Genomic DNA, 27,027 nt, shown 5'->3' with positions numbered 1-27,027 from the left:
TCCATTCCCCAAAGAAGGATTCAGAACCTTCACACCATGGACTACTCAGGAACCAGCTCTATCACATCTGAACAGATGCCACATCAAACTGTAGATCCTTCATGTATATCCTAAGCTCATGACCAACCATACCCCCAACCATTATCAGACTGGTTTACACATGACAGGGCCTCATACAAAGACTCCTCCTGTTCCTCGTGGCTACAGCAGATCCATGGGGGTTGATTTGCACCTTCACAAGCCACACTTCACACTGTAAGTGCCGTACTCTGCCATTCAGAAGTCACCACTTGAGCATCTCCCTCCAAGGAACGGGGCAAATGTTTGTTTATTAGCAGAACTGAAACACACAACAACCTTTACAAAACAGTAGCTTGGCGTATGTTGTCCCCCTGCCCGCAGCTACACAAGCTATCATCATTTCCATCTTACAAGACTTTGCAGAGATAGGAGAACATGGAGCTATGTCCTTGGCTCCTGGGCAAGGGAGGCAGGTAAGAACAGAAGGCCTGTGGCCCAGACCTGGCCCTAACAGGCACCCCAGATACACAGTCCCACCTTGTAGATACAGAGCAAGGACTTGCAAGCAGTGGCCTCCCACAAGATCACTGGTCCACGAGGGATTTTTCTTTTCTGCAAGTACCTTCTAGCACTTAAACCCAATGAAGGAATTAGATCTCCTGTGGGGCAGGAAGATGGAGATGGGGGGAGATCAGTCACCCATGATTTGCACTTTGCTGCCAGGTCTCCAGCTGGGTAAGCATTGTGTGACAGACCTGAAATCCTGACCAAGTCCTTGATTTATGTTTTGGCATGTTTCACCAGTGCTTCTCAGCACGACTAGGTGAATCATTGATCTGTTCCAGTACAATAATCTCTGTGCATGCTCATAACCTTGGAAGAATCTGTGTAACATTTGAACATGCATTTAGCTTGCTCAGTGCTCAGCTTTAAACGCTGAATTGTATTCAAGTTATGCACTTACATTGTTGCTGCTATGTCTGCAGGTTTAAAAAAACAGATCTTAGAAAAAATACAAATTTTTTAGAAAAAAAATACAATCATCTCTTAGATCTTAATTTAGGCCTGAATTTAAACATTTTGTGAGATAAATAGTTCATAAATTAACTGTATTGGACAATGTTACTCTTATAAAATCCTTGACTACAGAAAAGCTTGATTTAATTACTGAATAAAATAAATGTAGCAAGAGAGACAGCTAGTCCTTGAGCATTCTTCCTGAATTCTGTCTCAACCTCATTCATGCAGGTCAGACACAGAGAGAAAATCATACACAAATGAAAGCAACTGGAACTGCCAATGCTCAGAGAGCTCGAATAACTACCTACCTACCCTTGCACAGCCAGGAGCCCACTGACATCACTTTTTAAAAATGCAAAAAAGAAATAAAATATAATGATCTGAAGAAATTTCCTGTTATTCTGCTCAAGAGAAAACCCCCATCCCATGTTCTTCACATATGGTGGAGACCCATCAGCATTTTCCAGGCTCAGGACTCAAGGCACATTTTCTTAATGAGCATTACAGGCAGATTTCCAAAGCTGTAACTTGTGAGGCCTTTGCAGCACCAGGAGCTCCAGGCTCCTTGGGGGTCCCTGACCTCCTCTTCACAGGTGGGTGCCACAAGGCTGAGGACCAGAGCAGCTCTGCTTCCCATCTGCCACCTCACTGGCTCTGGAAAGACTGAGTTTGCAGCCCTACCTCGCCTTTGGTTTGCCTCAAATTAGGCTCAATTTGATCCTTATAGCTCCATTTCACGTCTAATGTACCACCCTGAGCAACTCTGGCAACTAGCATAAAGGAGAGACAATTATCTGGTTACAGAAATACTATACACAATGCAAAAAATTCTTTCCTCTATGTATCCAAGAATGCCTGAGGTTTTATAGGGTGTTACTTAGGAAATATTCATTACACAATTATGCAAAGAAAACAATGAATATTTTGTTTTACTGACTCTTGCTCAAGCTGGGGGGCACCAATGTATTCACCATCAATTACCAACTTACTTGATTGTGAAAACAAAGCAACTTCTTCCTGTTTGTTAAATATCCACATCAGAAACTATCTGAGATTATATTAGATTTAGTATCCAATTCCCAAGTGTTACTTTTAAAACACCGGGCAAAATAATTGAGGCACTATTCCACTTCAATAATTTTTTAAATCAATGTATCTAAAAAAGTGCTTATCTATTATTCTAACAAATAACAGCAAAGAATGCTTTAACTAAAAAGAAAGTTAAAATAATTATTTCTCTTTCTATGCCTTTTCTTTTTAGTTGCTAGCATACTCAATATCAAAAATGTTCTTAAAAATCAGGAAATGTCATTGTAGAACTACAACACCTGGTGTTAAAAAAAAAAAGGAATTTACTATTAATTCTTAAAAAACCCTAAATGAACTTTAAGTGGCAATGCCTTCTGAAGAACCAATGCAATGGGACTTCAGATGTAGTTTATTAAAATTTCTTTTTTCTTTCACCTGTCTTTATTTTTTAAGCTGCAATTCTCACATAGCATGTAACAAATCACATGAAAATTGTAACTTAAAAAGAACACTTGAGTTCACATTTCAAAATAAGGGTACTTGACAACTCTCAGGTAAAGAGGAGATTTTTGGACAATCTTTGTCAATATAAAAATGCAGATGAGGTTATCTACCTCCTATCTACTGAGATGTCTAAAACAAGATATCTGCACCAAATTAGATCTGACATAAGATGAAAAGAGCACAGCACAGGAGAAGGGATGCTAAGCAGAACAGGGAAGGTGTTGGGTTCTTGAGATGAACATCAAATATGCCAGGTAATCATTTCCAGCTAAGTGGGGAAAAAAAAAAAAAAAAAAAAAAAAAAAAAAAAAAAAAAGCTCTTACCAAGCAGATGGCTACCGAAAGGGTAATTCTCCAAAAGCTCACTCAACATGGTGGCAGAGTAAGAGCAACGTGTAAATAGCACCCTGAGGTTTACCAGCAGTCTAGTGGCACACAGTATGCCAAGATGCCAAGGAGCACCCGAGGAAGTGAGATTTTATCCTACATGGCACACACCTTAAAGCCCTTCAGACCTGAACTGATTTTATCTCTACACTATCAGATACCTTCTGAAATGCTGAAGGGTGTGTGGGTTTTTCCTTCATTCTCTGCTTTTGCAAGTAAGATAAAATGACAGAAAAAATCACAAGCCTAGCAGACCATCTCATTTGGAGAAAGGAAACCTCCAGGATTGGTCTAATGGGCATAGGTTAGGATATCCTGGACACACTTAAGGGTTAAACATTTCCAGTTTCCTGAAAAGGAAAGCCCCTCCAAATAGATTACTTCTTTATGTGTAATCTATAAAACAGAGAAAAAAAAGACTGGAAAAAACAAGATCTTGAACTTGATTTCAAATCTCATCTTGGTGCTCTGACAATTTAAAGCACCAGATCTTCCCTAACAGGGGATCTTAAGCTATTTCAAGTAATAGAGGGCTTCTGAATATATATACATACATATACACAAAATATAGTATAGTATCTATTGTTTGCTCAAAGTCAAAGAATAGTTCAAGCTAAAGTTGTACTTTACAAGGAGGAATAGAGTGGTACCAATTAGAGGGCAAATAACAGAAATGCACATTTTAAATTTAATTAAGTGGAAGACAGTCAACCAAATAGTTCCTAGATCCTAAAACATACCATTATAGCTTTGATTGTTTTCCAAAGTCTTGTTTATTTCATATTAAGATAGCAGTATAAATTAAAGCCTTAAAATGCATTTGCAGATCCAATGCCAGAGGACTTACTTAAAATTAGAACTGAAATGGAACTGAAAGTGCAGGCATTTCCACCTTTGACCACATTATTTAATGAGACTAAGACTACTCAAATAAAATTTGCTTTATATTAATTTTCTCTTTCCTGAGAAATGCTGCATTTTTCTTTAATGCCTCTCATTGAAACCTAGATAACGGCTTGTCAATGGACACATGTGAGTGCAAATGTGCATATCAGTCACAGTGTTATCAACAATTCTAAGTACCAGGTGGCATGCTCAACATTCTATTAATTGCTGCTATGCTACCTGATTGCAAGGGCACTTTCAAGAGGGATATGCAAGGAATTATGCATAAAATTAGTCTTTTATATTTTTAAAAGTAATAGTAGCTATCTGTGAATCAAATGTGTCTGAAATAAGGGCATGCTGAGAGGCAGAGTGCAACAAAGAATCACCAGATTGCTTTGGTAAACCACAAGAATAACTCCTGGGTAAGTCACTCTGTGCTTCCCAAAGACAACTGAGAGCAGATTAATAGTGAACCTACTGTATATGATCACATCTTCAATTTCAGCTTATCAAACATATAATGCAAGCAAATGTTTCTTATACTGCCAAAGAGAAAAGCATGGATATAGGTTAAGAAACCCAAATAATTGATTCCTGCACTTTCCTGTTATATTCATCACTTCTTAAAACACACTCAAGCACTTTATAACACAAAACAAAGCATTTTAATAGTGGTCTAGAGCAGTCAATGGTTTTACATTTTAATCAATATGATTTACATTGTATTTCTAATATGACTCTTTAGGCTAGAATTGCTTGGGTGAGTTGTGCTGATATAACTCAAACTGACACTGCCCTGTCACCTACTCATAGCACACTCAGTGCAGTGAAAACATTCACATTCTTATCAGAAGCCACAAATAAAGCTCCAAACCTCTTAAACTATTTGAGAGCTTTGTTTTCAGCATAAGGCTTACCCTTTGCTTGTCCCTGTGAGAAGAGGTGTATTAGCAAAAAATTATCAGTAACTTGTCAGTCTTTATTATAGAGTGACAACAGAGGATAAGTAAATTCCAATTTCATTAAGTCAGCTTTGGAAGGTGACACATGCTGAAAACCTAACACCTTTTAGCTGGGTCTAACACTTAACTTTTCAAAAGGGACAAATCAAATCACTTTCTTGTCTTATCAACTGATCCTTACAAAATTAGAAGAATGAACTCAAAGCAGAATTCCAGAAAGAAGCTTTTCCACTTATTCCATTTATACATTCTGGTTTCAAGCATTTTATGACTTCAGTTTTCCTCATGCACTATAGGCAGTTATCTCTTTAGTTAATTCTTCATGGAGCAATAGAGAGAAAAGATATTCTAAACCAGGAAATGAACAATTGGAAAAACCTTAAGCTCCTTGATATTTCCATGGTAGAACTGATGAGATTTCAAGATTTCAAAAGCCTTCTAGAGCAGCTGCTAAATAAAGATCTGTGCTACAATCATGTATCTTTCCCTTCTTTCTTCAGGAGACCTTGCACTCCTGGAAGAAACGCATACAAGTGTGTATGAGACCCAGCCTATGACAGCTACACCCATCTTTACACTGCATGAAGTCACAAAGGTGTTCCAGGCACTCCTCAACACATCATCTTCCTCTCTACAGCTGATCTTTGTTGCTTCAGTGAAATATTTATTTTGCCAGTAGCCCTTCCTAAGAAATTCTACACTAAATACAATCTACTGTTTTTTGGCACCTAGGCGACACAAAATGTAGTCTTTCAAATAGATTCCCTTTTAGGAATAATGGTTCACACCTTATGCAGGAACAGTTCCTGCAGGGAACAAAAATCATTATTTTTTTAAAATCCAAACATCAAAATTTCCATGTTAGTTCGACACCAGCCATTTAGCCTCCATGTACAAATGCCAGCCCTCTTGAGTTCTCCTGTGCTTAGAATCAAGATGCACTCACAGAGAAAGTCATAATCACACTTGAATTTAGACAAAAAGTTATATAGAATAATCACATAAAATTACAGAAGAAATTTCAAATAGTCATTTCTTCATCAAAAACAAGGACTGCAGCTCTACCCTTCATGACAACCCTGGTCATCAAACCATCCTTCATTATTTGGTGAGTATTAATATCAGAAAGTAACAAATATAGTTATTTCTAACCCATGTCTAGACCCTGCAGTTTTAGACTATTATTTATTTTGCTTTTTGCCCAAAAGAGAGTTCTTTATTCTTGCCTTCATTACAGAAGTACTGCACACATGAGAGACTATTATCAGCTTAGCCTCTTTCTAGAGTAAACAAAACATTTCAAGTTCCTCAAACAATGTGGTATATAAATATCTGATAACTCCCATTGTGCTCTGGCTCTGCACAATGTGTCCATGTATAGATGAATTTTGTTACTGCAGCTGACATGATTGACACTAAGGGGAGATCAGTGGCAACTTTACATGCTTTGTATGCTGTACTCTTATTTATATCATCACAGAAACAGAGAATGGTTTGGGCTGGAAGGGACTTCAATGATCCTCTAGTTCCAACCTCACTGACATAGGAAGGACTCTTCAATTAGACCAGGTTACTCCAAGTCCCATCCAGCCTGGCCTGGAACACTCCCAGGTGTATGGAAGTGCACTCGTCTCACTGTCTACGTCATTGATGAAGAGCACTGAAAGAGCTGTGTCCCAAGAGAGAGCCGTGAGAGACACCGCTCATCACCGGCCTCCACCTGGACACAGAGCCACTGACCACAGCTCTCTGCAGTGCCCAGCCAGCCACACACACCCAAATACAACTGCTGTTCCCACATCGCGGTACTTTGACTCGTGTTCAGGCTGCCGTCAATTCCTACACACTGCTGTGAAAAGCTGTGACCCACAAAGAGGTTCCAAATTCCCCATCTGTACAGCTGATTCTTTCTTCTAAAGTGCAGAGCTTTCTATCAAGTTGCCTTGTATATTTTGGGAGTATTTTCCAATTTGCCAAATTGCTCTGAATGACATATTCATTAAACCTGTGGGAAAAGCCAGACATCTGGGAAGACAGGTTTGGTCTCATTGTTCAACAACTTTAATAACGATCAGGATGAATACTTAGAACTTGATATTAAATCTGTGCATGGAACAAATTATCCCTTCCACTCTTGATAGTAAATTCAGTACTCAAGTTTTTCAGCCAGTTTTAAGTAGGAGGGATTTTTTCTACAGTGTACTTTCTGGCCTTTCCTGTGAGAATGTCACATGAGAGTCTGTCTAAAGATTTACTGAAGATATATGATATCCTCTATTACTTCTGAATCAACGAAGCTTCTAATCTTCACAGAGGGAAGCCAGTTTGACTTGACACAATTCATTCTTCATCAATAACTGTGCACACTGCTATTCACCTCCTTGTTTCTTCTAACTGTCTTCAAAGAGCCTATGTGAGGAATCACGTCAGAATTTTTGACATTTGCATGATCCTGGGCTAAACACTGTAATGTCTCACTGAAAAAAATTAAATATGTTTTCATTCAAATTTACAGGAACAAAAACCTCTGACATATCAGAAAATTACTATTTAAAACACCTAAGGTATCCTACCTACTTTACAAAAACTACTTAAATCTAAAGTGCACTAAACTTACTCCTTTGAGCAAATATTCAAATATGACTGTTCTAATTTAATTTTTTTAGGGTTTTCCTTACTTACTATCTACTGATACAATTATCTGACTCGCACCATAAGGGAAATCCAAGGCTTTTTTACAAGTCGATTAAAATGAACCACAGTTTCACCTGCTGATGAGAACCATGGTTTGGTATAAATGTAAGAGCAGTGTCAGAATCTGGATTAGAGTTTATTATTATATTAATCAGATCTGGTTAGTTCATGGTAAGGTTTATTTAGGCAAAAAATGTAAGACTAGAAACCTTTCCTCAGTACGGTTTCTAGTCAATGTATCAAACATATGAAAGAGAATAAAGAATGTCTCGTTCTTTAGAGTATTTGAAATGGCCCATAAAGTCTCAGTTTCACAGAAGAAACTGGTTTTTTTCACAGCAGTTTCTTTTTCTGTGAAATTGAGACTTTATGAACTGAAGCATGTCTGTGAAAATCATCTACGACATAATTTATACTCTTCCAACCAAATAAGCATATGGTAGAATGAAGAAGAGCTATGTAAATCAATGTTTATAAAGTAGCAGAAATTTGACAGGCTTCAAATTATGTCCAGGGTACACTGATAGATGCCATTATCCATTACTGTGCTTTCTCTGACATTTTATCTAAGGGCCAAAAGCCAAAAGAAAGACCACAAGCATCTAACCACAAAGTAGCTCTTATTTTCCTATTCTAGTCAGCAATTAGCTCACAGGAACAGAATTTCAAGTATTTCCAATGCCTGTAGTTAAAAATATGCCTTTTTCTAAAACGAAATACAAATGTCATATGCTAAAAGCCATTCTTGGGACTGCAGTCTTTGTACTACAAATATATATTCAACTTGCACAGTACTTACATGTAAAATATTTGATCGTGTGCAACTCTTACATAAACAGACAGACTATTTATTTTAAAAATACATACCAAGACATGTAGACTCTAATGTAAGGTAACTGCCTTCTGCTTTTCATGAAACGGAGATTTTCTGCCCTGTCTGCTATCAAATCAGAAACATGTGATGAGTGTGAGTTACCAGTTCAGGACTTGTATTTCATGACCACGCTGGTATCTGCAATTGCTCAGTCTCGCCACAAAGGACTGTAGCAATCAAACAGGCACAGGTAACATCCAAATGACAGGCAGGGATTTCTGAACTCTAAATCCAGATTCTAAGAATTATAATCCATTTCTTGGTGTGACTCTTCTTTCATTGGTGAATTTTTTTAATACATAAAATGTTTTTAAATTTTTCCTAGCTGTTCCTCAAAGGGATCTCTCTTTAATTGTCAAGAGAATATTTTTCTTTTCTAATTTGAACAAGCAACTACACAGACTCTCAGCTCAGCAAAACTAGGTAACTATTTTTAAGAGAGCAGCAGCAGTAAAACCAGGAAGAACTGACAGGCAACAAATGGCAAAAGAAATGAAGCCAAGGAGCTGGGACAGCAAAGAAAACAAGAGGAATAAGGAGTACAGAATGTGTTGATGAGAACTTCCTTCTCCAAGTGATAAAGGAGCCAACGAGGACAGGAGCTATGCTGCACTGTTCTCACCAAGACAGGGCTGGTGGGGAATGTGAAGCTCAAGGGCAGCCTGGGCTGCTGTGACCATGAAGTAGTGGGGTTCAAGATAGTTATGGCAGCAAAGAGGACACACAGCAAGCTCAATACCCTTCAGGAGAGCAGACATTGGCCTCTTCAGGGATCTGTTTGGTATAATACCATGGGATAAAGCCCTGGAGAGAAGGGCTCAAGAAACTTGGTTGATACTCAAGGATCATAACCTTCAAGTTCAGGAGTGATGCATCCCAAAGAGGAAGCTCAGCAAAAGTGCCTGGAGGCCTGCATGGATGAGCAAGGTGCTCCTAGGCAAACTCAAACAAACAAACAAAAAAAATAGCCTACAGAGGATGGCAGCAAGAACAGGTAGCCTGGAAGAAATGCAGAGAGATTGCTTGAGCAGCCAGGGATGAAGTTAGGAAAGATAAAACCCTGAAAGATTTAAATCTGGCCAGGGACACCAGGGGCAACAAGAAAAGGTTCTGTAAGTACACTGGTGATAAAAAGAAAACAAGCGAAAATGTCGGCCCTCTCTAGAAGGAAATAGGAGACATGGTTATGAGGGATTTGGAGAAAAATGAGATACTCTGACCTTTTTGCCTTAGTCTTCACCATCAAGTGCTCCAGCAACACTACCTGAGTTGCACAAGGAAAAGTCAGGGACTGGGAGATGGAAGGGCCCTCTGACAGAGGAAAAGATCAAGTTTGAGACCAACTTTAGAACCTGAAGGTCCACAAATCCATAGAACCTGAGGAGATGCATCCACAGATCCTGAGGGAACTGACAGATGAAGTGGCTAAGCCACTTTCCATCCTATCTGAGCAGATCTGGCAGGTCAGTGAAGCTCCCAGTGACTGGAAATGGGGAAACAGAATTCCCACTTTTATAAACAAAAGAAAGGAAGACCCAGGGAACACAGGCCAGCCAGTCTTACCTTTGTGCCTGGCAAGATCATGGAGGAGATACTCCAGAAAACTATGCTAAGGTGCATGGAAAAGAAGGCAGTGATTGCTGACAGCCAACGTGGCTTCACGAAGGTAAATTGTGCCTGATAAATTTGATAGCCTTTCACAATGGGGTTACAGTGGTGGTGGGTAAAGTAAGAGTGAGTGATGTCACCTGCCTGGACTGCTGCAAAGCATTCAACACTATCCTACACAATATCCTTGTCTCTTGCCTCTTTCCATGGTTCTACATAGTTGTTTATATCCTACTTCCTTCCTAACTCTCTGGCAGTAATTCTGTACCATGCCCCACTTTTTGAAGTTAAATTATGTCCTGTAACAGGAATGCAGGAGAGATAGCCTTGTGATTTAAGAACTGGACTGGAACTCTGTAGCTCGAAGGCACACAAATTTTGTCTCTGCCCTTCGGCAGGTACTTAAATCTCCTTTAGTACTCCGTATGTAAAATGTAAAGTGCCTCAAATGTATGTGAAAGGGTAAGTCAATTAGCTGCCAAATCTTTACCATACAGTACACACAGAAGAAAAATCATACAAAAAAATAATTTTACATAAGGAAGAAAAAAGCCTAGTTGCTTGTAGTGTTGGCAAAATAGTCAGATAAAATGCATCTAACAGCTTTGAAATCCTGCAAAAATACAAGCCAATCCCTATATTCTGTGAATGGATCTTTTTAGCAGTGGGATTAAAGCGACCAGAAATCTTGTCTGCACTATTCTTCCACTCACAGAGCTTGGTACTTTAATGCCAGGATCAAAGACAGAAATCGAATCTGTGAACCTCAATTGCTTTTTCATCATCTGACTTGTAATATCAGCCTTGTTCTGGCCAGTGCCTGGGAGCTACAGGGGTGATGTGAGAGAGTGCCAGCGCTCACATCCCCACAGAAGGCATTCCAAGGCAGCTGGGATGTCGAGGTCCCCAGCAGCCACAAGCAGTTTATTCTCAAAGCCTGAGAACCAGAAGCTATTTCCTTTCTTTAATTTTGCATTTAAGGATGACAGGAAGATGATAAACAGCCAAAGCCCAGACACATCAATATGCTAGCAGTACAAAAGCCCTTTGTGATTGACTGACAAAACCTAAAGAAGGGGAGGAGACCCTCTTTTTCTTCCATTGGGGATGGCTCTGGACAGAGACGCCTGAAATTTTAGCTCTCAAAAGCTTCTCCTGTTACCACCAGATCACCTTGCAGGTAAACACTTTCCTGGTTCATTGAGTCACTGTTACGTATCTGAAAAAGAATCTCCACTGAAAAGTGATAATGGTGGAAAAATACTCCCTATTGTACAGCCATAATTCTTGTACTGCTTGTCTGCAGGCAATGCATTTCCTCTCTTGAGGAGGCTGTGCAACTGGATCCAGCTACATGTAAAGCAATCTGTTAAAACAAGGACAAGATTTACTGTTGGAAAGAAAAAGTTAAAATACATTCCAGGAACCTAGGTACCATATGGCTAAAAGTGACTAAACATGGTAAATTAAATTTAATCTCTTCACATTACATTCAAAAGTTTGTATTTTTCTATACAAGAGTAAACTTATTGATTTAGCAAATGCAATGAACTATTTGTAATAACTTGTATTCCATTTTAACTCCTAAAGAAATTAAGTATTTCTGTAGGCTATTTAGTTACATTTTTAATAGTGTATGCACAGTACTAAAAATCTCTATTTCACTTATTTCCTAGCATGCAAATTGGCATGTGTACCATGATGCTTTTATCAATTTTTTTTCCTTTCTTCCCTTATAGCTGTAAAATCATTTTTACTACTTAATCCACAGGAAGCAATTAAGCAAGATTTCTGAATTTAGTGTAGAAGGGGTTTTGTTTCTTTTTAAAAGCAGTGAAGCGCAACAAAAGAGAACTCACATGCTTTAAAGATGCTTTCAAGAATCTTCTTGGCTTTTGACATGTGTATTACCATTGAACAGATTTACCAGTGTATCTCAATATGAAAAACTACAACCACAAAAAAAGATAGGAAAGGCAGGAACTAAACAGAACATAATTTTCTTCCCTCACTAGCAGCTGAAAAAGCCTACTCTTCAGCTTTTTGCAGACTGCAGGAATCAGGAGCAGCATGATTTAACATAGGGAAAATGAAAACTAACCCAAGCTCAGCCCACACATTTAATGCTCCTCATTTGGACCTGATCTAACCACAGCTCATGCCTTCAAGACCAGAGCCAGTTTGAAGACAAGGATATAACAGAACAATAAAATACCTTCCTACTCATTTCAATCCACTATTAGCTTGAAAGACTAAGAGAAAAATAGTATGTATTGGGACTGGCAATAACAGTCTTGGGACTTGCTAAAACAGGAAAGGTGGTTCAAGGGATTGGAGGCAGTATCCATCTTTTTTTTTAAAAAGCCAAAAGGACAATGACCACCTTTATTCTGAGCTATCATTTGATACACATAACATTTAGGTATTGCTCAGGCATTTAAAAAAAGACTTGTAGACAGCATGCTGCAAAAGCATCTACTGTTTCTCTGTAAGATCAAGAGGCAGAAACAAAAAAAGAAAAAAAATGACCTGATGACTTGCAAATTAGTTACTTGGATGATCCACTACGCTTTTAAATAAGTACTTTATCTGAAGAGCTTTGGTAAACCCAGACAAAAAGCTGCACTATAGCCCTAATAATGCAACTACCCATGTTCTCCTACTCCTTTAATTACAGCTGGTTCATAGCTGGTCAAAACCCTGTCCTGCTTGGCCTCTTACTCCTGCACTGTGGATACTGTTCCATCTCTCCTCCTCATGTTTCTCTTTTCTTCTCCAGTCAAGCAGTGCATCTCATAAGAGGTCAAGGGGAAACAGCCAGTTTTGAAACACAGTATAATCCATCAGTCATCCTCAAGAGGATCCAAAGAAAAAAGTATTCTTAAAGGCACTCAAGAGGAGCATTTCTCACAGCACATAGCCCCATACAGAGCCTCCTCCCAGTCCCTTCCCTCCCCTTGGCTCCCACCACCACTGCTCCCAGTCAATCACAATTCTGGGAGAGCGATGCTAATCACCTGTCTCTGCTGATAGTGACACTGTCACTGTGACTGCAGCTAACCTTTCCTACTCTCTCGCCTGCTTTTCAGGAGACTGCAGAGCTGCGGCTGGGACGGGGGGAGGCAGAGAGAACAGCTCGGCACCAGGTAACAGTTGCTTTGCTTTGATCTTACTCTCAGGAGTGTTTAAAATACTGTAAATATGTTTATGCTTATCCCTTTGAACACCTAAATCTTGCAGTATAGACTCTCAGGTTTGGTTTAGTTTCCTATGGTGTATATGGACATGCACTCTGCACCTCTTCTGGGGGTGGGCACAGACATGGTGACATTGCTTGGCTTGGCATGGCAGCCATACCACGGCAGACCATAAAATAACGAGTACAAGGATTAAAGGTTGATGTGGCATGCATTTCCTTGGGAGAAACTGTAAATGCAACAGGCATCACATAATCAATGACCATCATCAACATGTCAGAAGTTTTATCTCAGGGTATTTTCAGGAAATCAGTTCAATAACTCCAGGTATCTTAAGACTAAGTCTGTTCTAGTTACAATTCAGTGTCATAAACACAAAGGAAGGCAAACATGAATATTAAATGCTACATCCTAAACTAAATATATTGTTAATAGATTCTTTCTCAAGAAAAGGTACTAGAGAAAAACTTCATAAAATTAACATGAGATGACAAATCTCTACTTTAAAGCAATAGTTTAAATATTGTTACCAAATTGGCATGTACATTTTGAAAGACAGAAATAAATAATGGCAAATTTAAACCTTTCCAGTTTCAAAGATGTATATCTAGGACAAAAAAGGTATAAATACTTTTCCTTTTTCCTCTTCAAAAGGATCTGAAGAGATCACAGACTTTACTGAAGATTTGAACTTTATATTACTGTAAAATTACAATAATTCTGTTTAGAACTTAAAAGAATATTTTCAAATGTTTCACATATATTTTCCAAGCAGGAGAGCAGTTTGTTCTATGATGTCTTTTTCCTGTAATTTCCATCCAAAAACTTTGGCAATAATCCATAAAAATCAATACTTAAACAAATACTTCAATATACATGTCCTTTTGGGGTTTTTTACTTTTATTAACAGAACACAAGGTAATTTTTTTTTCATATCAAAGCCAAGAAATGGAAAGATAATATGGGCATGTATGCAGAATATGTTAGAAAAAAATCTTAAAATCATAGTATCTCAGCATTTCATTAATTCTAAACACTTACCATCCCTCAGAATAATTTAATAGGATCTCTAGGTACCTTTAAAGAAAAATGTTAACCTAGATGTACTCCACCTAGAACTATGCAAGTAAGTTTGGAGCACAATCCCTTGTATAATCAGTAAGAGAGAAGAAGCTCCACAACATGAGTTAAGCCTACATAAGATGAGAACTGCCTTCGATCTGTCCATTTTCCCTCCTATTTCCTAACTTAAATCAGATAGGTGCCTAAAGCTGAAGATGAGTCTTGGGAACAGGCCCTAGAGACATGTCAAAGATCTAATTGTTTTAAGGTTCTCTTTAATGCTATGTTGGGGATCAAAATGGATTTCTTCTAATTTTATGAATACAACTGTTATCTTCTTCCTCCAGTACCACCCAAATGAATAGGTGAAAAAATAATGATTTGCAGTTGCAAATGTAAGAACACAGAAATTGCAAAAGTGGAATTTGCTCATGGATATTGTATAGCAGACATTGCAAACAATGACAGTGCAAGAGTGTCAGGAGAGGCTCACAAACCAACTAATGATGCCCCCCTTAATGCTGCTGGACACTGCTATTTTCCACCCTAAATACACTTTTTTTTGGTGAAATCCCTAGGTCCAGATATTCTTCTAACCTGTATGAAAATCTAAAAATCTTGAATTCTTGTAATAATAAAAATATGCTTAAGATGCATCTTTATAATTTCTGAACCACATGTGTATGTCCAGCATTAGTCTGAGGAGAATCAGTCTCCTTCTCCTGTGAAAGTAGCAGAGTTTGGACCAGAGCTGCACAAAACTCAGCAATCCACTAAATTTCCCTGCAAACCAAACTCAAAAGAGCTATAGGGCACAGTAAGATTTAAGAGACAAAGAAAAAAAAAAAAAAAAAAACAAACAAACCCCACAACAACAACAACAACCCCACAAACTAAAATGCAGTAGAAGTCTGCTAAAAGACTATAAGAGAACAAAAAATATGTTTCATGAAAAAAAAATCCTTTTTCACTTTTTTTCACTTTTTATTCTATTGGTAGATAAACAGAACATGGATCATCTCACCTTCTACCCATATTTATATTTGAACCCAGTCTGTGCAAGTCCAGCAGCAGGTCTCTGCCAGAAGTGCCTGAGTTAACCCAGGAGGTTATCTTCTCATCCCCAACCCCCTCCTGCAATTCATGTTCTACTTTTGCTCACACTAAATAAAGCAAACTGGTATTTATAGCATTTCTTAGGAGCCTGAATGTTTTCATCTACTCACCAGGTCATCCAAAATACCTCAGAAATCAAGTTTCATGACATTTACCAAAACAATGCTTTAAATCACTAACTTTGAGATGTTTATATAAGGATAGTAAAAAACATATAAACATGGAAAAAATCCTCATCTATTTTTTTCTTCTGATTTATTACATAATAATTCAACAGCAGAGGACTTTTAATGCACTTCTGTAATTCTACAGCAAATAGAAAAGGCTCCAAAATGATCTTTATAAGAAAGGGGAAGATTGTTTCATATTACATCCATATAACAGCAACTCCAACTGTTAAGCCTGCTGATTCTACTGTAGAAGGGAAGTAGAATTAGAAGGCAAAAATATCTTTCAAGCACTTGCTTCAGCACAGAAGGCAGTTTAGGTGATTAAACAAGAGACTAACATGGCACTGGTACTACACATTTATAAAAGAAAATAAAGGCACTTTGAAATATCATGTCGAAAATGCTGAATAAATTACAGGATATGTGTTTCACAGAGAAAGAAGAGCAAATAGCTGTAATTTGGGAGGCTAGAATTTCCTTAATGAGATAGCATAAAGGGCTCTGTGAACAAAAGGACCTTTCTCAAAGGTTTTCAGTGTCTTCACACAAGTTTCAGTACTCTAGTAGCATATATGACATTGCAGCTGCATTTCTTAGGCTTTTTTTTCACTTACCATTTTTAATCAGCACATAATATATAAATGGCATTAAGAGATCAAGAGCTTTCTGTTGTGAGCTCTGCAAATCCTGAGTTATGAAAAATATCATGTCTTGCTTCGTGAAATCACAGCAGTAACTTCAGATTGTCTGAAATTACCGTCTCAGAAAATAACACTTTAGCATTTATCTCTAGAGAGGGCAGCCTTCATCCTCAACTCTTGATCAATCAATCATCAGAAACATTCAGCTTCCCTTAATAGCTGGTTTCAGCTCGTAGGTGGAGCTTTGCTTTCTAAGGTTCAGAGCAGATGAATTAACACGTGCATATTATAAGCTGGTAGTCTATGGTCTAAGGATTAACTACTACAGCAACCAGTTCTGTAGTCTGCCAACACATATTCACCCAAATTGCTGGATTTTCTAAGTTTATCTGGATAGGATTTCTATGTAGGTGTTCATTTATTGTACAGAGATTGCAAGTTTTATATTACGTGGATTTCTTCAAGCACAGCCATTGCATCATCCATCCAAAAATCCCTTGTGTATTATTGAAATGAAACTGCTACTAAAAAAACCAATTTCACTTGTGTTTTACAAATATTTATTTTTTTTAAACATTGTAGGATCCCTCCTGCTTCTTCATTTCATTCTATCCAATTACTCTACAAGACAGACTCTGGACAGTACTATGAATTATTCAAACTGAAATAAGATTGCATGAAACCATCAAATAATCAAAACCTTTCTATCCACAAACTTAATTCCATACAAACCTCAATTTAAAAAACAAATAGAAGCATTAAAGAGAAGTGTATTTTTATTACAAGACACTTTAAGAACGGTCTCTGAGGACTGATCAAGTGACCTCTCTGCTGTCTCTTCTCCCTCAAGGGAACTAGAGTTGGCCAAACTGTGCATATCCAGAGGTATTTCCACCCAGACTCGTCTATACCTGGTTTCTTTAGGAAAGTAGCACACTGTGAAGAAGTCCTACTCACAACACATCAGATGACACAACGACATCAGATGACACCATTAAGTACTGGGGTTTTTGAGTAAGTGGTGAACACTCAGACCCAGTGGAGTTCAATATTATCTAAAAATTAATTCCTACAGATAATATCCTACAGATATGAGAACATGCCTCTCCCCAGACACATTCTTGTATCCAAGATTCTTAGGCAAACATGTGTGGAAGTGGAACAATCCTGTTTCAAATGTGGTTGCCAATATGTGTGAATTAAATATACATATGTCAGATTCTGCTATACTGTGTATACTACAGCTATCCACAAATGAGTAATGCATCTTAATTTTGTCACTTCCAGTGGAATGGAACAGAAGCATTTTGAGAAAACACAGAGGTCCAAGTCAAAAGAAAAGTACCACAAGATGAGGATGGAAGAGAAGAAATAAAAAAGTACTGCACTAAAATATGCTTCCTCTGTCTGTAAATATAACTCTGTTGCTTGTAAACCTATCATCTGCATTTTGGCTGCTTTTTTCCTAGTATATTCTTCTATTTTTTTCTGTCTCCTGAGATGACCTTTTTTCTTCCCTCTTCAGTCATTCTCTCCTTCCTTTTTCCTACTGTCCTCCTTTGTATGTTGCTCTTCTGAATTTACCTTTCACTCTGACTCTCCTCTCATTTTATCTATTCTGGAATAATTATTCCTGGTTTTTCCTTCCACCATTTCAATTCTGTAACTTCACTTCTTCACTCCTGAGATGTAGCACCTACTTTTTCTTGTCCTGTAGCAGATGCAATAATGTCTGAGCAGTCCAACAGAATTTGGGGAAAACTCCAGTGATAAATATGAAGGCTGCCTGGTGAAGTTTTCACCTAGTATGAAACACCTGTCTCATCAACAGACCCTTATTACAGAATTAGTTTAGAAAACAAAATCAAACAGAGATTATAGTGAGATACTGAAGACAATCAATATAGTAGAAAAGGAAATATTCAAATAAATCAAGAAGAACAATGTCTATACTTCTGTAGACCAAGACTCATACATCTGTAACAGCAGTACTTCCTGCAACAGTAGAAGTGGTAGGAAGACATCCACCTCAAGGGAGAGGTATGATCATTTGCAATTAAGTGCCATATTGGTGTTTTTCTCTTTTAATGGATAATTGTCAACCACAGCAGCGGCTTTCCAGAAGCAACACTAAGCAAACTCAACCTTACAGGCTGCTATTAACCTGGCAACCTGAAAGCTACCCTGGAAGCTGTGGGATATATAGAATATACCTCAATTCTTCCATGAAGAAAACAGTTTTAACTTTCCAACTCAAATAACTTTTAATCTCCTAGATTCAGCTAAGATCACCTAAAGTTATGCTGGTATGCAGTTATTCAGAAATGACCAAAATCCATGTGAATGCTGTGGAGCATCTCTGCTCTCCAGGCTTTCCCAGTCAGCACCACTGGCTCAGTCCGATGCAGCTACCGTGCATCACGGTACAAGCAGTGCAAGGAAAATGATTCAGCTCAAAACCACCTGGAGCAGAAACAGCAGCCAAATTTAGTTAAATCTGGAGCTGTTGGGAATGCAGTGCCAACCAGGGCTACCTATTAGGGATAATAATAATTTTTAAGATCAGAGAACCTGATAACCTCAGACAAGGCAGTTAATATGAACTAAGAAAATAAATTACTATCTTGCTTTTATTCTGTGCAACACTTGACTCCTAAGCATCAGTCAAACTTTCATGGCATAGAGGTAAACTTATATTAAGTCTCTTTTTAGAAAGGTTTTAAGCTTTAAATTACATCATACAGATATTAGGATTTTATCTTTAATAATGAAAGACACTCTATATGATCTTGGTGACCATGACTGCTACTGTTCTCAGTACCTTTGTTGACACTTTAGTTGGGTGGAGAGGACAAAAACCAACTCTGGGAACAAGTTAAGTACAATGCAAAAAAGAATTTTCTGTTTTTCAGGTCAGTGAATGTTTGTTAAGAGTAAACAGTGTTTTATAGTCAACAAGAATATATTCTACAAGCCAAATAGATCTGACTTTGAGTAAGGTGTTTATTCCAAAAGTATGAAGGTGATTTGGTCAGTTCGATTCACTTATGATTAAGAAAAAGGCTGAAGTGATTTTTGAGCCATTAAATAGGAAATGTAATTTAATGACTCTTCCAATTACTTTCTGCTTTACATGACAACAGAGACAGGCTGATTGCCTTTCCTGGGACTCCACACAGGGTTTTTCCAAGGGGTGTTCAAAATCTTACTGAAGGCCTTCAATGGTTAATTCAACATATCAATTCAGACAGCAACCAGCTCACAGTCACAGCCAGTCCAGACAAATGGGCAACTCTGAGGCCTGATTCAGTGACCTCTCTGCTGTCTCTTCTCCCTGAGCAGTTGACCAGACTGTGCATACCCAGATGTGCTTTCATCCAGACCCTTCTAGGCCTGGTTTCTTTAGGAAAGTAGCACACTGTGAAGAAGTCCTACTCAAATTACTCATTATACTGAGAAAAAAAAAAAAAAAAACAAAAAAAAAACAAAAAAAAACCACCTCAGAAACTAGTCTGTGGTAATTATTTTTGACAAATTTGTCTTAGCACATTCATTGGTGTTTAGAAATAGATTTTTTCCCCAATAATTAAACTAAACTTGAGCCTCTATTTTAATTCTGCTGTTAAAACACAAAGACAAAAGGAATTAAATGTTGTTGATGATTGCTCAACAGGATATTCCATCAACTTTGGCATGGAGTCACTATTTTAGAAGAGAAAGTGGCTTGGAGCCCATTCAACTGCTAGTGTTTCTGTGTCAGGTCAGGGAAAAAATCATCAAATACATCTAGACTCTTCTGTGTCAGTTCTCACCTCTAAAGAGGCTACAGGAAAGCTGGAGAAGGACTTTTACAAAGACATATAGTGATAGGATGAGATATTGGCCTCAAACTGAAAGAGGGTTGGCTTAGATTTGATATTAGGAAATTCTTTTCTGTGACGTACCGTGTGGTTGTGAGTCACTGGAATGGTTTCCCTGACAAGCAAGTGGATGTCTCATCTCTGGAAGTGTTCAAGGCCAGGCTGGATGGGGCTTTGAGCCTAGTGGAACATGTCCCTGCTCATGGCAGGAGGGCTGGAACTAGATGACCTTGAAGCTCCCTTTTAGACCAAACTATTCTAGGATTCTGTGATTTAACCTGCAGGTTCTCTCTGAAACACTGCTTCATTACTAAAGACAGATAGGAGAAAATCAGCTTCCTCCAAGATCATACAACATTTGTGGCTTTGATCAGAATTTTAGAGCTCTGAGTTTGTTTGACCAGCATTCATGCAGACAGGTGTCTAACCTCAACCTTACAAGTCAAAATCTCTGAGGCTGTTATGGCTTAACTCAGGGACGTAGAAGAAAATAAAGCAAGAAGACTGCCAAAGCAAGGTTCTTAATAGGTTATAGATGAAAGGAGGAATGCTTCTTCGAATCCCTTTAATTAACAGCCCTCTTCTATTCACAGACTGTTCTTGGCCAATATCCGTAAGTAATGGAATTATGAAAAACAAGCTGCAGCTTCCAGATTTTTGCAGGGGATCATACAGCTTTTACCAGGAGATCATACAGCTTGAAGAACCATAGATGGCTGCACACCACAGAAAATTCTAAGTCAAAACGTTGTAGTCAAAGGTTACTCTAAAAAGCAACTTTGCAATTTGAGATGGAATGAAGAAAATTTGAGAGGTCTGGTATTTAAAGGGAAATAAGATAAAAAACATACATATATATTGCAACCTGAGAGAGAAAAAAGTCATTAAAATGAGTGTCTCATCCACCTCCCACTACTGTAAGTTTTAAAACATGAATACAATTCATAACTTCTGAAAACATGTGAAACAAGTTTATTCTAAAATTGAAAGAGGGTAGTTACACCTGCACACAAGTCAAATATTTGATACTGTTTAAGACCACAAAATTTGATTTTCCAGTTCTTCTCTATTTTTACAAGAACAGAAAATGTGATCTTCTTGCCATGAGCTCTTAAAAAGAGCCACAAAAAGCAGATTTCAGTTGTTTTCACACTATGTTAGGTCTCCAGGGTCTTACTTAGGAAACTAAACTCCTTAAGTAATCAGTACATTCTTCAGAAGACTCAACATTTCCCTTTTTAGCCCAATTATGTTACCAGCCCTGGGTGATGCCAGTGATGCCACCGAAGCACTCCAGTCAATTCAGCTAGAGTGAAGAATATACAGAGGAATAACAAAAAAAAGTAAACTCTAAGAAACACTCTTCAAAACAATTTTTACAACATGAACACCAGAGACATACCTGAAGAAGAACATGAACAGAGCAGCTGTGATGCAGAACAAAAGGACCTACAAGAAGGAGAAAGAGTGTTATTACATAACACACTACTACTGCATGTTCTGGATCATGAAGATTTTGTAATTTTTACTATAAAAGCTACACTTTATTTATATGCTTGAGGAGCCAGAATGAAAGCTTGTCTGAGTCCACCAAAAATTATCGTCTCGTTTCTAGTGGACTTTGAATGATTCCTGTAGAAGCTTAAAAACTGAAACCCCAACTGGGGTAATGGGACAACAGATACAGCAAATGGCACCACTTAAAAGTATCTGTAATAAAAGACCAAGTAATAAAATAGTTATAAAACAACAGAATTTAAACAATAAAATATTAGAACTGAAATTTAAACATCGTATTTTACCAGTCTTTGCTTTTTGATTTATTCAAATATCATATTGCTAGTTCCAGTTTAAAAGGCATGGTGTTTAAAACATCTGTATAGGCAGCTGCTTGTGCTGAATTGCTTTCCAGCAAGTTTGAGAGTAGATAATTCTATTCCAAATTAACAGTACCCTTTCTAGTAGTCTACCTAGTGCTAAACTCACTTGGAGCAATCCTATCTTGCTCTGTATTATCAGTGTGCTCATACAAGGGTTGTTGAGCAAACTTAGCAGCTCTCCAGCACTGAGAGGGGAACGTCCTACTTCTCCTGCCATCCTCTGCAAGGGCTTAGAGCTGTTACCCCCCTCCTTATCACCTGCACGGGGACTCACAAATGCTGAAGAAAACCTGCCTTAATTCATTCCATCTTTGCCAGGTACAGTTCACAAGTGAGAAAATACTGTTTTGTTCTTGATATACTGGCCCATATTCATACCATCATTTAGGAGGCAAAATCCTTACAGAAATATTGCAAGCCTGTCAGAAAATATTTGCACCTGTTTTCAGGGGTTGAAGAAGTTTTGATCATGAGAGGGTACAGACATCTTATGTGAGAAGAAATGGACGAAGTGACAGAGGTGCAAATTAGAAGAGTATAAACATGTAGAACAGGAGGCTGCTGCGTGTTAAAACAGATCAGAAAGTGTGACAAAAATTTTCATAGGAAATATTTACAATGACTTTCAGAGAAAAAAATCTTACAAATGACACCATCTCCTTTTTCTAAGTCCTCTGGCATGTGGCTAAGACATCTGTCCTATGTGTCAAAGTCACACAAGACATTATAACATCTGCTGTGTAAACTATCCATTTTTTCCTTTTTCATCATCAGTACTATCATACTTTATTAATCTGCATCAAAAATGTGAACATGTGAAATCATTTTCTACAAAATCATTAGGGAAAAGGTGTATTTCATGACGGTAATGGAATATTTCATTTCAAACTAGCAGCAAAAGCAGACAAGCAAACTTGGTTTTAAACACAAATTCTAGTCAAAAAGATCTGCTCCATTCCTCCAAAGTTCAAAATGTATTTGATCAGTCAAACAAACATCAGTTATCTGGGGGTTATTCTGTAGACACAGGGAGAGGGCAGGTTGACAGCCTGAGCAACAATATTGGGAAATAAGTGAGAAATGGCAAAGTTTTCTGGATGATGGGGGGTGGGGAGGGGCTGACAAACCAAACCAACCCAAAACCAAAAAACAAATAAACAAAAAACCAGAGCAACAACACAAAACCCAAGTATGCCTTTGTATTCTAAAAACACTCACTTCACTGAACAGTCTTTTTCTTGCCCTTTTTTCTTTTATTCCTTTTTTATCTTTTTGTTTTTCCTCAGTAAGTTTGGTAATAATCTAACAAGTATTTATATGTATCATTAAAATGCCCTCAGAGATCTTTCTATTCCAAGCTAAAGCACTGCAGGTTTCTCAGCTTGGGAAACCCAGCACTGGACACAACGCTACAGACATGTCTCAGCAGCACTGAGTAGAAGGGAAAGATCAACTTGTTCAGCCTGCTGGCAGTGGTCTCCTGTGCTGGAATGACTCTTTGCTGGCTCATGTCCAGCTTGGTGCCCACCAGGACCCCCTATTGTTTTTCGAGAAGCTGCTTTCCAGTGTCCCCAAGGATATACTGGTGCCTGGGGCTATTCCTCACCAGAGCCACAACTCATCCCGTTGTTGAAACTCATGAGGTCCATTTCTCCAGCCTGTGGAGATCCCTCTGGCTGGCAGCACAACTATCTAGAGCAGCAATAGCTCCTCCCAGTTTTGCATCACCTGCAAAGCTGCTGAGGGTAAAGCCTCTTGTCCACTCCTCCAGGTCATTAATAAAAACGCTGTGGACCCAAGGATGACTTGCTGGGGTCTGCCCCACTGACCAGTGTCCTGCTGAACATTGTGCTGCTGACCACAGCCCTCCACACCTGCCAGTTCAGTTCAGTTCAGCCACTTTTCAACCCACCTCATCATTTTGTCTACAACCTATATTCCATTTAGCAAAATCTGGAAACTAAAAATACTTGGAGGTCTTGCTTAATTAGCCACTCTAATTTCCAGATGTTGTTCAGAACTTAAAAATGTTCCTTGAAAAAAATAAGATGTGGAATACCTTGGACAGGTGGAAAAGCAGGAACTGATACCAACTTTTGTGAATGAGAATTTCAGGGAATATTAGACTGTCAATCAGACCACTTCTAGCATCCACAACCATACTGCAATATATTATTTGACACAGACAGCTTATAACCATCTAGATAACACGATAAAAAACAACCAACACAACAAAGTAAATTAAAATTACTAGAATTTTCTTCTTTGGCAGATGACTTAAGGGACGGAACAGGTGTAATTTTTCCTGATTTTAACGCACTTTGGTCGCACTTGCTTATGTTAATCAAGTAAGTGTGCTAATCAAGCACAGGGCTGCTCAAAAACACTGCAGGAGAAAACTCTCATACCTAGCAGTTCATTATCAAACTAAAAGGCATTGTAAGTGAAGTCACTGAAGAGGTTTTGCCTCCCTCTTCAATAATCATCTAAATGATGGAAAGTGATTGAATTGCCCAAAGTCAACATGATGAAATTCAATTAAAACTAATATGAAGTAGTTGGCAGGAGAAATCACATACATAAAAAAAGAAACCACTATGTAGGCAAGAGTACAATGAGTATGTATACAAAAGTATAAAAATTCCACAGGTCACAAGTAAGCAGGAACATAAAATGCAATGCTGCAGAAAGCATTGTAAAATATTAGATTCTTTCAGAACCAAAGGTAAGATGTTACACTAATAACCTCATGCTAGCAAAATCAGCGTTGGAAGCACCATTATTAAAGAAAAGTGTAGACAAAACAAGGCAGTCCAGATGATCATGATGGAAATAAAAGGCCTGTAGGGCTCAACTGCTGAAAAACTGCTGAAACTATAAAATAAGTAGTTCGTGATGAAGATGACAACTATTTTCGTGTAATTATCATACACTGATAAATCTGTCTCATCAAGTACAGAAGGAGGAAGAGTTAAATCTACAGCAAATAAAGCATTGGTTAGATAATAGGAAGAGCTCTCTCCAGGGCCGTGATACACCAGAACAAGCTGTCTGTGAGATTGTGGAATCTCCTTCATCAGAGATGCTTAAGATCAGAAGAGGCAAACATATCCAAGAAACGCTGTGGGCATGTTTGATATGGTCTCTCCAATATTTACGCAACTGAAGGACAGCAAGCCATGTGGCTAAAGACTCTTCTACATGAAATTCACAGCCTCACATGGATAGTACAGAGACTGCCTTACATAGCACAAATAAGCCAGAAACAGAAGAAAAATTATTACTGTGCTCCAAATCTAAGCTACTTTCAAAATAAGCCTTTTTTAACTTTTTCCCCATTGAAGATTTTCTTGTAATATCCTCAGTACAGTATGCAATACCTACTTCAGTTTTTAAAATAGCTATACTAAAAAAAAAAAAATAGGAAAAATACTACGGCCTACAGAAATATCATTCTAAATATTAAGTGAATTTAAGACTTCTATTCCAGTGACCAGGAAATCTCACTTGGGACTTTTCTTGCAGAGTCCATTACTTTTTAATTTACAATGGAAGACCAACACAATGTATTTGGCAACATACAGACCTTGAAACTTTCCAGCTGAAGAAACAGATACAAGCAGAAAACCTGCATGTTGCTAATGAGAATTAAATGCCTTAAATATTTTAACATCTATGAAGAGATGTCTGTAGGTTACAAGGAAAAATCCATACTCTCCAGAACAGATTAGCATATTTGATATGTGAGTACTTTAGTTTAATTGATTACGTTATACTTCATTGTACTATGCTAAACCTTAATTTAAAAAAAAAGAGAAAAAAGGAAATTTGCTGACAAAACTGAAGAGGTACTTTGTCCCAGATCTCTGTTGGCTGACAAAGCCAATTTTTTTTTAAAGAAGGTTTAGCCCTCATATAATCAGCAACAGGAAGTGACATCTGGCAGTACCCAGCACTGAACACAAAACCTAAAGCTCTGGGTCAAAGTGGTTACCACTTGCCCTGGTGACAGCAGCAGACCCAGCAACACCAGCAGAAGCAGCTCACAAATGACCTGCCCTCACGGCCAGATAAGAATCTTGGCACAAAGAAAGGAAAAATAACAATGCTAGAACTATCAAAACTACTTGAGTCTTGTGTATTCAGGCTTTTCCCACACATTACTCAATCCTGAGGTTATGTCCATATTCTTTAAGCATTTCCATTATTGTCAGATTTCCTGGGGTGCAAAAGGTCTCTGACTGGAGGCTGCTGGTTCTCCCCTACAGCCAGAATAAAGAGTACAACTGAAGCCTGTGATAAAGGACATCGACCTTGTAATTAAAAGGAAAAGCCCTGAAGGTATTCATAAGCTATTTAATCAGGACAGGAGGAGGTAAATCAGTGATATTAGCTGGTAGAAGCACGCAGTGTTGGAGCCACAGTTCAACACTGCATAGTGCTACTACCAGCTCACGGAAGACCTAAGGCAGCTTCAGCCACTGGCACATAACACTTGACTTTCAGTGGATTCATAAATCCTGAAAACCATCACTGTCCTGATCAACCACTTTGCAATGTATGCGAAACCTACAGCTACACTTGATAAAAACTAAGTTAATACTACTCCTAAATCCTGGAGGTTGTGTGCTACAGAAAACTGAACTGCCAGCTAAAGTCTGTCTGAGGGAAGGTTTAGTGGTAAAAAACATGGAAAACTAAAAACTCAGTTTAAATAAGCCCCTTCAGTGATTAGTACTTGAGCCAATTTCTTCCAAAGTTACAAGATATATAACTGGGATACATATAACTAGGAGCTTTGTACACTTGGTTACAAATTTTTACTCTTAAAATATATGATGCAGAAAACCACAACTATTTTGCATATTTCTTTATTCCTTAAAATAAAGACATTCATCCATAGAAGAGTTTACTGCTGTCTCTGCTGCTAGAGGTTATAACCTCCTCTCACCTTTATACACACAGTTGAATAGCAGCACGGTAGCTGTACTATCTTTTATTATATCAGGGACCACGCAAGATGCTCCGTGGGACTTTTGACTACACAATCTATTTTTCTTGTTTACCCCTACTTCAGACATGAAGAATGATTTGTTGCACCCAAAAGCCATTCT

The 27,027-nt window shown here is 38.1% G+C and overlaps 1 protein-coding gene across 1 annotated transcript in view; it reads right to left on the bottom strand.

Annotated features, from left to right (window-relative positions):
• The window catches only part of TMEM135 (transmembrane protein 135), a 160,204-nt gene that overhangs the window by 37,997 nt on the left and 95,180 nt on the right, over nt 1-27,027 (bottom strand). Inside the window, exon 6 of the mRNA XM_063394454.1 lies at nt 21,436-21,482. Within this exon, the coding sequence (XP_063250524.1) occupies nt 21,436-21,482 (47 nt within the window). The remainder of the gene's footprint in view (nt 1-21,435; nt 21,483-27,027) is intronic.

This window comes from Prinia subflava, chromosome 3 (genome assembly GCF_021018805.1).
Source record: "Prinia subflava isolate CZ2003 ecotype Zambia chromosome 3, Cam_Psub_1.2, whole genome shotgun sequence".
Classification (NCBI taxonomy): Eukaryota; Metazoa; Chordata; class Aves; order Passeriformes; family Cisticolidae; genus Prinia; species Prinia subflava.
This window is presented reverse-complemented; position numbering and strand designations above follow the sequence as displayed.